This window comes from Haematobia irritans, chromosome 2 (genome assembly GCF_050003625.1).
Source record: "Haematobia irritans isolate KBUSLIRL chromosome 2, ASM5000362v1, whole genome shotgun sequence".
Lineage (NCBI taxonomy): Eukaryota > Metazoa > Arthropoda > Insecta > Diptera > Muscidae > Haematobia > Haematobia irritans.
In genome coordinates, this window is record NC_134398.1 from 217,091,023 (window position 1) to 217,103,177 (window position 12,155).

A 12,155-nucleotide genomic window follows, 5' to 3' on the forward strand; every position below is an offset into this window, starting at 1 on the left:
GAAATATTGTTTTTTTTCTGTGCGGTAAGAACATTTCAAATGGTTCCTCTCAGTTGTTGAGTTTAGTCCAAAGTGTAAAGGTGGTCGCGCGTGCCAAAAATAAAGAGCTAATGCTTAAAGATGTGAAAGTGAAAATAAAAACAAAAATGTGAGTAAAATAAAAAAACATGAAGTGTTATATATGAAAAAAAATTTAACCAAAATGACGATTTTTTTATTTTTTGGTCAATTTATTTTTTTTTAACATTTATATGTTTATGGAAGTATTTCTAAATTTACAGATAAATGCCGCAACATTTTTCGTTCTGTGAAAACTGAATACGGATAAAGAAATTAAATAATAAAGATGAATTGGATGAGCAAACAATTCAAAACGAAAAGGAACAGTTGAGCACAAAAAGGGTGAGTTAAATTTTGTTCTAAAAAGATCGAATATATTTTACAATAATTTAAAATTTCAATTTTTAAATTCTTCTTTATAATTTTTTTACTCCACAGGGTGAACCCATAAAACTTTTCATCCTTGGTGATCTAAACACTAATTAAGGTAACAGAATGTTTGTGTGTCTAGATGGTAAATTTATCAAAATCAACAGCTTTGGTAGATGTGTATGAAAAATTTTGTATACGTTTTTACTTCGTTAGTTGTACATATTTCAAATAAATAAAATTTAAATTTAATTAAAATAAAAATAAGAAACAATATGGTTCTTTATTAAAAGTGTCGTAGAAAATATTTCTAATAATCAATTTATCAATTTGATGTTTACATCGTATTAATGAATCGATTACATCAAATTGATGAATCTATTACATCATATTGATGAATGGATTACGTCAAATTTAGGGAAAGAGTTCATCGCTATGACGAAGGCGTTTGTAGCGATGACGAACGAGAATCGTACTTTTGAAAAATTGCATCATCGCATGGATGAAAGAGAATAATCTCAGATACGAAAAATATCATCACATAGATGAAATACATTCATCATCTGGACGTAACATAGTCGTATATGGGATGTAAATAAGTTCATCACAGGGATGAATTCAATTCATCGCTATGACGAAAAAATCGTCAATGGGATGAAATGTTACGTTAGCTCATTTTTGACGAAAAATTCGTCACCGTAATGTAAAGATTCATCGTCATGACGTACTTTTTCCTTTCAGTGTAGGTCTTTGAAAAGCTAACTACTTCGTTGGTCACAGTTGAAAAACTATGGATTTCCATACAAAATTCAGTAAAAATCGGATTATCAGAGAAAATTTCATCAAAAACTAATTTTATTTAAAAAATTGAGGAAAATCAGATATTAAGGGAAAAATCGATGAAAATCGCACATTCATCGAAAAGTAGATTGATTGATTTCTTAAGATATCGGTGAAATTGATTTTCCTAGAAAATCTAGCAAAAGCAGATTTTCATAACGTATTGGTGAAAATCGATTTTCCTAAAAAATCTTTGATATTTTTTTTTTTATAAAATTTTCAAAATTCCATGATAATCTATTTTTTTAGAAAATTTTATGAAAATTAGATAAAAATAGAAAAATCGATGAAAATCGCACATTAATCGAAAAATAGGTAAATTGATTTACTAAAAAATCGAGTTCACTAACATCTTAGTGAAATCTATTTTCTTAGAAAATCTAAGAGAACCTGATTTTCATAACAAATCGGTGAAAATCGATTTTCCTAAAAAAATCGTTGATAATTTTTTTATACCATCCACCATAGGATGGAGGGTATAACTTCCGAACGAAACGAGCTATCGACTTGAAACTTGGCAGAAGTAGTTGTTATTGATGTAGGTCGGATGGTATTGCAAATGGACCATATCGGTCCACTTTAACGTATAGCCCCCATATAAACGGACCCTAAGATTTGGCTTGCGGAGCCTCTAACAGAAGCATATTTCATCCGGTCCGGCTGAAATTTGGTACATGGTGTTGGTATATGGTCCCTAACAACCATACAAAAATTGGTCCATATCGGTCCATAATTATATATAGCCCCATATAAATCGATCCCCAGATTTGGCTCACGGAGCCTCAAATACAAGCAAATTTCGTCCGATCCTGCTGAAATTTGGTACATGGTGTCAGCATATGATCTCTAACAAACAAGCAAGAATTGGTCCACATCGGTCTATAATTATATATAGCCCCCATATAAACCGATCCCCAGATTTGACTTACGGAGCCTCAAAGACAAGCAAATTTCATCCGATCCGGCTGAAATTTGGTACATGGTGTTGGTATATGGTCTCTAAAAACCATGCTAAAATTGGTCCACATCGGTCCAATATTATATATAACCCCATATAAACCGATCCCCAGATTTGGCTTGCGGAGTCTCTAAGAGAAGCAAATTTCATCCAATCCTATTGAAATTTGGAACCTGGTGTTAGTATATGATCTCTAAAAACCGTGCCAGAATTGATCCATATTGGTCCATAATTATATATAACCCCCATATAAACCGTTCTCCAGATTTGACCTCCGGAGCCTCTTGGAGGAGCAAAATTCATCCGATCCGGTTCAAATGTGGAACGTGGTGTTAGGCAGCTAACAACCATACCAAAATTGGTCCATATCGGTCTATAGTTATATATAGGCGATCTCCAATCACACAAAAATTGGTCCATATCGGTCCATAATCATGGTTGCCACCCGAACCAAAAATAATCTACCAAAATTTTATTTCTATAGAAAATTTTGTCAAAATTTTATTTCTATAAAAAAAATTGTCAACATTTTATTTCTATAGAAAATTTTGTTAAAATGTCTTCTATGGAAAATTGTGTCAAAACTTTATTTCTATAGAAAATTTTGTCAAAATTTTATTTCTATAGAAAATTTTGTCAAAATTTTATTTCTATGGAAAATTTTGTCAAAATTTTATTTCTGTAGAAAATTTTGTCAAAATGTTATTCTATAGAAAATTTTGTCAAACTGAATTATATAATATATACCACGTATGGACTTACATACAATTTAGAAGACGGTGATAGGTGGCCTTAAGGTACCTTGCCATCGGCAAGCGTTACCGCAACTTAAGTAATTCGATTGTGAATGGCAGTGTTTAGAAGAAGTTTCTACGCAATCCATGGTGGAGGGTATATTAGCTTCGGCCTGGGCGAAGCTAATGTATATAAAGGGTGGTTAAATTGTAAGGGCCGATGCTGAATGTGAACCACACCTAAACACCAAGTTTTTTCCGAATTTTATTTGACATTTCTCTATTTCAGACTTACTCAATTTAAACCATGGACGTCGTGAATGGGCAGAATGGTTCCAAGAAGTGGCAACAGTGGATAATCAATTTTCGAAGAAAATCATCTTCAGTGATGAGGCACATTTTCTCCTCAGTGTATTCGTCAATAAACAGAATTGCCGCATTTGGGCGAATGAGAATCCAAAGGTGATTGTCGAAAAACCAATGCACCCACAAAGAGTGACTATTTGGTGAAAATCCATAAATATGTATCGACTACTCATTGACAAAAAAATTACATTTTTTATGATAAAATTATACACAAATCGAATTTCCATATTTTCGTACGATAAATTAACAACAATCGCATTTTTATTGAAAATCAACTTTTATTGAAAAATCGAACCTTCATAAGCAAATGAATAAAAATAGAATTTTCATGAAAAATAAAACACAAATATATTCATAGGAAATTTAATAAACAAATCAAAAGTTTTATAGAAAATTCAATGATAATCGGATTATATAGAAAAACGACGAAAAACGATTTTTTATAGAAAATCGATAAATATCGATTTTTTTATAGAAAATCGATAAATATTGAATTTTTATAGAAAATCGCTAAATATCGAATTTTTATAGATAAACGATAAATATCGAATTTTTATAGAAAATCGATAAATATCGAATTTTTATACACCATCGATAAATATCGATTTTTTATAGAAAATCGATAAATATCGAATTTTTATAGAAAATCGATAAACATCGAATTTTTATAAAAAATCGATAAATATCGAATTTTTTAAGAAAATCGATAAACATCGAATTTTTATAGAAAATCGATAAATATCGAATTTTTTATAGAAAATCGATAAATATCGAATTTTTATAGAAAATCGATAAATATCGAATTTTTATAGAAAATCGATAAATATAGAATTTTTATAGAAAATCGATAGATATAGAATTTTTATAGAAAATCGATATATATAGAATTTTTATAGAAAAACGATAAATATATCGAATTTTTATACAAAATCGATAAATATCGAATTTTTATAGAAAATCGATGAACATTTTTTGAAAACCGATAAACAAAAAATCTATAGACAAAACTTTATGATTTTTTTTATAGAAAAAATCAATGAAATAGGCAAATCGGATTTACGTAGAAAAATCGAATTTTCTTTAAAAAAAGAAATTGATTAAAAAAATGTTTGAATATAAAATTTTCATAAAAGAAATGTTTAAAAATAGCATTTTTAAGGAAAATTCGAAAAATTCTCATAAAAACTCGTTGAAAACCGATTTATCGTAAAAAATAGATAACAATCGGTTTCTCATAAAAAATGGATGAGAATCGAAATTTCGTGAAAAAACCTATAAAAATCGAATTTTCTATAAAAAAAATAGAAAAAACTGAGGAGGATCCAATTAAAATTAATTCAAAAATCGATGTTTCAAATCGATAAAAAAAGAATTTTCATAGCAAAATCGATACAAATGGAATTCGCATAGAAAATAAAAATCAGATTACAAATCGATTTTTTATAGAAAAACGATAAACATAATTTTTTAAAATTTTCCAACTGCACTCAAATCGATGATTTGGTGGCAAAGGAAAAGAGATATGTTTGTAATTTATTTCGGCATAAGCCGGCTATCACGTAAAACCTTTTTTCGGAAGGTTCAAGTGTGGTTCATTGTTGGGTTTAATGAACTGCCTGAATTTATTCTGATAATTGGTTGGTAGTTTCGCTGCAAGTAGAGGATGCTGATGAGGAATGTGGTAATTCCGAAACGTGCGTCCATCCAACCATCTTGCAGTCTATAGGGCTTTGCCCAAATAATTTGACAAACATTCTTTTCCTCTGGTGGTTAAGCTACACTTGTAGTTTAGTCAATGCATGGTTTTAAGCTGAAATCAAAAACAACAACAATGATTAAAGAACAAAACCAACAATAACAAAACAAAACGAATAAATTTTTATGGAAATTTTAAATTTTGTAAATCCTTTTTTTTAGAAAATCGATTTTTAGTTTTAAATTTAATTTTTTTTTTTGCAATTTTAATTTTCAACGAAAATTCTAATAAAATCGGATTTTCTTTAAAAAACTCTTTGAATATCAAATTTTTATTGAAAACTGATTGAGTTTCATAGCAAATTTGATAAATATCGTATTTTCATAGAAAAATCGAGAAAAATCCCTCTTAGCACATCCCAGCAAAAAAAGCGTCGCCAAACAAGTAATGAAAATGTTCTTTTAGGATCCGGAAGTTGTGCACAATTGACGCAGAAGTGATGAATTTTACATGGACTTGTCATAGGACGGAAGTGCTCCATTTCAACAGCCGGTGCACTGAATTTGCATCACTTTTTTAGGTGTGATCCGAATTCAATGTTTTGGATGTAAATTAAAAAATTCTGTGATATTTTGTCAAATAAATAATAATTTTTTTTTATAATTTTTTATAATTTTAATGGATTCTAAAGCTTTTCTGAAACGTTTGACCTCAAATATTTTCAAAAATGCACAATTTTTTCAAATTGGATTTAGCAGTTTTTTTCGACAAAATTTAAATAATTTGTACCATTTTATGAATTCTTAAACTGTTTTTAACCAATTTGAAACAAAAAAAAAGTTAAAATTACCCATTAAAAATATGAAAAAAGCATGTTATAAAAAATTGAATGAAAATAACTTCCTGTGTAGTTAAAATAAAGAAAATCATTGGGATTACATCTTCTGGAAGTGCTTTTAAAGTTGTGCCTTTGGAAGAACTTCCATTTTTTTTTTTTTTGCTGGGATTTTGCTATGAAAAGGTATTTTCATTGAAAATCTATATTTTGTCAACAAATCAAAAAAAAAATTTGTAAAATTTTCATAGAAAAGTTGATAAAGATGGATCTTTCATACAAGATTAAAATCGGACTTTCTTAGAAAAAATTATACAAATCTTAAATATTAAAGAAACAACATTTACATAGCTTCCAACTCTTCTTTTACTACCCAACCATTAAAAATTGGGTATCCAAATACAAATACACCATGTTTTTGTTTTTTTAACCTCAAAACATTACCATATATAGATATGCAAACATCCATAACAACCGCTAAATTATGCAGTTGCATTGGATGAAATACCAACAACTATCCAGAATCATATTTGCCTCCATATGAAAGAATATATAGAGAGTGTGATCTATTTTTATCTGACCATCTGGCAATGTGCAAATGAATACCCAGTTAGCGCCACAAATATGGAATTTTATGCAAATTGTTTATGCCATTTTCCATATGATTCGAGGTTGCTTGAATTACTCCGTTTTTTTGGGGTGACCACGTTTGTTGTCGACCGGTGGAGAAGGAGCAAAACACGAACGCAAATTATTCTCTTTGCAATGGAGATATGAAAGATTAAAGTCAAACAATTGAGTTCAGGGGAAAAACTGTGCATATGTAAAATAAAACACCATGATTAATAACAAAGAACAGGTGTTAATATCTACAGTTTGAGTGCAAGCAAAGAAATGTTTGATGTTTTGGGAAGTATGATATAAAATCGTTCTGTTTTAGGAGTCTATTTTAATAAAAAAACAAGTAAGGAAAGTCTAAAGTCGGGCGGGGGCGGACTATATTACCTGCACCACTTTGTAGATCTAAATTATCGATATCATATCACATCCGTCAAATGTGTTGGGGGCTATATATAAAGGTTAGTCCCAAATACATACATTTATGTTAAATATCACTCGATCTGGACAGAATTTGATAGACTTCTACAAAATCTGTAGACTCAAAATTTAAGTCGGCTAATGTACTAGGGTGTAACACAATGTTAGTAAAAAAATATGGGAAACATTTAAATCTGAAGCAACTTTAAGGAAACTTCGCAAAAGTTTATTTATGATTTATCGCTCGATATATATGTATTAGAAGTTTAGGAAAATTAGAGTCATTTTTACAACTTTTCGACTAAGCAGTGGCGATTTAACAAGGAAAATGCTGGTATTTTGACCATTTTTGTCGAAATCAGAAAAACATATATATGGGAGTTATATCTAAATCTGAACCGATTTCAATCAAATTTGGCACACATGACTATATTACTAATTGTACTCCATGTGCAAAATTTCAAGCAAATCGGGATAAAACTCTGGCTTCTGGGTCCATATAAGTGCATATCGGGCGAAAGATATATATGGGAGCTATATCTAAATTTGAATCGATTTCAACCAAATTTGGCACGCATAGCTACAATGCTAAATCTACTCCCTGTGCAAAATTTCAACCAAATTGGGCCAAAACTCTGGCTTTTAGGACCATATTAGTCCATATCGGGCGAAAGATATATATGGGAGCTATATCTAAATCTGAACCGATTTCAATAAAAATTTGTACACTTGACTATACTACTAATTGTACTCTTAGTGCAAAATTTCAACCACATTCGGCCAAAAATCTGTGTGCTGGGGCCATATAATTCCATATCGGGCGAAAGATATATATGGGGGCTATATCTAAATCCGAAACGATTTCAATCAAATTTTGCACACTTGACTATACGACTAAGTGTTATGTTTGTACAAAATTTCAAGTATAAATTAAAACTCTGGCTGCTGGTCCATATTATTGCATATCGGGCGAAAGATATATATGGGAGCTATACCTAAATCTGAACCGATTTCTTCCAAAATCAATAGGGTTCTTCTGACCCAAATTAGGAACATGTGCCAAATTTGAAGGCGATTGGACTTAAATTGCGACCTAGACTTTGATCACATAAATGTGTTCACAGACAGACGGACGGACGGACGGACGGACAGAGGGACATGGTTATATCGACTCAGGGACCCACCCTGAGCATTATTGCCAAAGACACCATGTGTCTATCTCGTCTCCTTCTGGGTGTTACAAACATATGCACTAACTTATAATACCCTGATCTACAGTGTGGCGCAGGGTATAAAAATAGTTCGATTAATGGAGTTTTGCAACAATTTGGCAAATATCGTTTTTTAATGAATTCGGACCTGGTAAGTGAAGGCAAACATTTAAACGATATGCACCCCGCGGTTGAACATTTGCCTGTGAGCCGAACATATCCTGAGAAAGGATGCAAAAACACTTGAACTAAGGGCAATGAAGGTCCAAAAAGTTCGAGAGATCACCGATGCTCAAATGTGGCCAGTTAGGAAATTTAGTTTTTTCCATTGAGAAGCCATTCCAATTTGAGTAGTTAGGTTAGGTTAGGAATCGCGGACAGCTCATTTAGACCATTCAGTCCATTGTGCGACCACAGTACTGAACTACTTTCTTATCTTTGAGTGATGGCCGATTCTGCGTTTTTAGCTCAGTGAGAAGTGACCTCCTTTTGGTTAGAATTCTTGATGGTTTTCTAGATTTTGCATAATATTCCTCACCAACTAAGAGGCATATCAATTTTCTATAGAAATAAAATTTTGTCAAAATTACAAATAAAATTTTGGCAAAATTTTCTATAGTAATACAAATTTGGCAATATTTTCTATAGAAATAAAATGTTGAGAAAATTTTCTATAGAAATACAATTCTGGAAGAATTTTGTATAGAAATAAAATTTTGACTGAATTTACTATAAAAATAAAATTTTGACTAAATTTTCTATAACAATAAAATTTTAACTGAATTTAGAAGAAATAGAAATAAAAAAAAAGAAATAAAATTTTTTTCGATAGAAGTAAAATTTTGACAACATTTTCCATAGAAAAAATATTTTGACAAAATTTTTTATAGAACTAAAATGACAAAATGTTGTATACACACAGAAAAAAATATCACCAAAATATTTCCAATTAAAAAGTTAATTGAAGTTGAAAATGTTTTCAATCAATAAATTAATTGATACAATTAACTTTTTAATCATGATAGAAACATTAAGTTAATTAAGCCAATGACTGAAAAATTTAAAATTTTTAATTAAAAAATGAATTGATACAATTAACTTTTTAATCAAATTCGGAAGACTAATTCAGTTAAAAAAAGTGCAGATTTTTTAATTTTTAATTAAAAATGTATTTCAAACAATCATTTGTTAATCCACATAAAAACTCTAAGTCAATTCAGAAAGTAATTAAAAATAGTTACTTTTTTTAATTAATAAATTAATTGAGTTTTGCAATCAACATCAATTAAATTTTTAATTGAATCAATTAAAAAATTAATTGAAATTTGCTGAAAAAATCAATTAATTTTTTAATCAAGAATTTTTTCTATGCCCAATTAAAACTGTGATTGATACTATCATTTTCGTGATTGAAGACATTTCAATTAAAAAATTAATTGGATCAATTAATTTGGTGATTGAATCAGAAAAAAAAATTTTTTGTGTGCACAGAAAAAAATATCACCAAAATATTTCCAATTAAAAAGTTAATTGAAGTTGAATATATTTTCAATTAATAAATTAATTGATACAATTAACTTTTTAATCAAGATAGAACATAAAGTTAATTAAGTCAATGATTGAAAATTTTAAAATTTTTAATTAAAAAATTAATTGATACAATTAACTTTTTAATCAAATTCGGAAGACTAAGTCAGTTAAAAAAGTGATGAACATTTCTTAATCCAAATAAAAACTCAGAAAGTAATAAAAAAATTCAGAAAGTAATTGAAAATAGTTAGCTTTTTAAATAAAAAATTAATTAGGGTTTGCATTCAAAATCAATTAAATTTTTAATTGAATCAATTAAAAAATTAATTGAAAATTGCTAATGACATCAATTAATATTTTAATCAAGAATTGTTTCTATGCCCAATTAAAACTGTGATTGTTACTATCATTTTCGTGATTGAAGACATTTCAATTAAAAAATTAATTGGATCAATTAATTTCGTGATTGAATCAGAAAAATTTTTTTTTGTGTGTAGAAATAAAAATTTTGGCAACATTTTCTATAGAAATAAAATTTTGGCAAAATTTTCTATAGAAATAAAATTTTGGCAACATTTTCTATAGAAATAAAATTTTGGTAAAATTTCTTATAGAAATAATTTTTTGGCAAAATTTTCTTTAGAAATAAAATTTTCGCAACATTTTCCATAGAAATAAAATGTTTACTGAATATTCTATAGAAATAAAATTTTGGCAACATTTTCCATAGAAATTTTGATACAATTTACTATAGTAATAAAAATTGGTTTCTATAGTAATAAAAATTGGCAAAATTTTCTTTACAAATAAAATTTTGGTATATTTTGGATGATTTCACTGTGGCAAAGGAAAAGAGAGATGTTTATACAAAGATTTATTTAGGCAAGTGTCAACTATCATAAACCTTTTTTTCGGAAGGTTCAAGTGTGGTTCACTTTTGGGTTTAGTGAACTGCCTGAATTTATTGTGGTAATTGGTTGATAGTTTTGCTGCAAGTACACGCAAACAAAAATCTTTCCTCCCAAACGAAATTTTAGACAAACAAAGTTCGTTTCTAATTTGCTTTTCGCTGTAAGGAAGTTTATTTGGAAGAAAAGTATATACTGTTTGTGATAAACGTTTACTCTTTTCCAGGATGTAAAAACAATTTCATAAAGACTAACTCAAAAAACAATCTTTTATGGCTAATTGCATTTTCCCTCACATCTTTCTCACTTCCACGAGGTTTTTTAGTTACATTTTCCAAAAGTTGTCGTAAACACTTTTCTTCAGATTCCACAAATTCATTCAATAATGCATCCTTAAGAGCTCTGTACTTATTTTCCTCTGGGGAATTTTCTACAATATGGCTTACGTAGTTTAGAATGTTGCTCTCGATTGAACCTACTAATGTGTGGAACTTGAAAACATCAGCAATAATTCCAGATGTAATAAATTGTGACTCCAATTGCCGGAACCATAATCGAGGATTTTGTCGCCAGAATGGTGGAACCTTTACCGCAACACGAGATATTTCTAAATGGTTGTTGTCGCCAGGCATTTTGCAAATTTAAATTGATATAACAACAGTTTTCGTCGGTGTCACCCATGTAGAAATCAATGCGTCGTGATGATTAAAAATCCCAAAAAGCAATAATTTTATTTTTTACAAATTATCAAAATCAATTGTCTTGAGAAAATCGTACATAAGTCTAAGGCTACTAAGTTAATCCTAAATTAAATAAAGAACAAACATACATCACTTGAAATGAAAAATAATCTATGACTACTAGATAATTTAAAACAAAAAACAAAAGTAGGATTTGAAATAGTGTCGCCACAAGTTCTAAGCGCCTTTTTCTGTAATACAAACACAGAAAAAAATATCACCAAAATATTTCCAATTAAAAAGTTAATTGAAGTTGAAATTTTTTTCAATTAATAAATTAATTGGTACAATTAACTTTTTAATCAAGATAGAAACATTAAGTTAATTAAGTCAATGATTGAAAATTTTAAAATTTTGAATTAAAAAGTTAATTGATACAATAAACTTTTAATCAAATTCGGGAGACAAAGTCAACTAAAAAAGTGATTAACATTTTTTAAAATTTTTAATTAATTTTTTTTTCAAACAATCAATTGTTAATCCAAATAAAAATTCTAAGCCAATTCAAAAGGTAATTGAAAATAGTTACTTTTTTTAATTAATAAATTAATTGAGTTTTGCAATCAACATCAATTAAATTTTTAATTTAATCAATTAAAAAATTAATTGAAATTTGGTAATGAAATCAATTAATTTTTTAATCAAGATGTTTTTCTATGCCCAATTAAAACTGTGATTGATACTATCATTTGCGTGATTGAAGACATTTCAATTAAAAAATTAATTGGACCAATTAATTTCGTGATTGAATCAGAAAAAAATTTTTTTGTGTGAACAATGTAGAAGAAATTATACGATTTTATAAATTTTTAAAATTTTACCTTTCGCAATTTGTAAGCCAGCACACTGTCCACTGAGCTACGTAGCTGC

The 12,155-nt window shown here is 28.8% G+C and overlaps 1 protein-coding gene across 1 annotated transcript; it reads right to left on the reverse strand.

Moving 5' to 3' along the window:
• Positions 1-862: 862 nt before the first annotated feature.
• LOC142225277 (uncharacterized) lies at positions 863-11,177 on the reverse strand. Its single transcript, XM_075295052.1, has 2 exons — positions 10,875-11,177; positions 863-946 (listed from the first exon to the last, which is right to left on the reverse strand). Exons 1-2 carry the CDS (start codon positions 11,175-11,177, stop codon positions 863-865), a joined length of 387 nt encoding a protein of 128 aa, XP_075151167.1.
• Positions 11,178-12,155: the final 978 nt, after the last annotated feature.

Excerpts from the sequence above, each read along its gene's own strand:
- LOC142225277 (XM_075295052.1), bottom strand. The coding sequence starts at position 11,177 with ATGCCTGGCGACAACAACCATTTAGAAATATCTCGTGTTGCGGTAAAG. Across the intron at positions 947-10,874 it reads TACGACAACTTTTGGAAAAT|ATTATTCTCTTTCATCCATG; the intron begins GTAACTAAAAAA and ends TTCGTATCTGAG.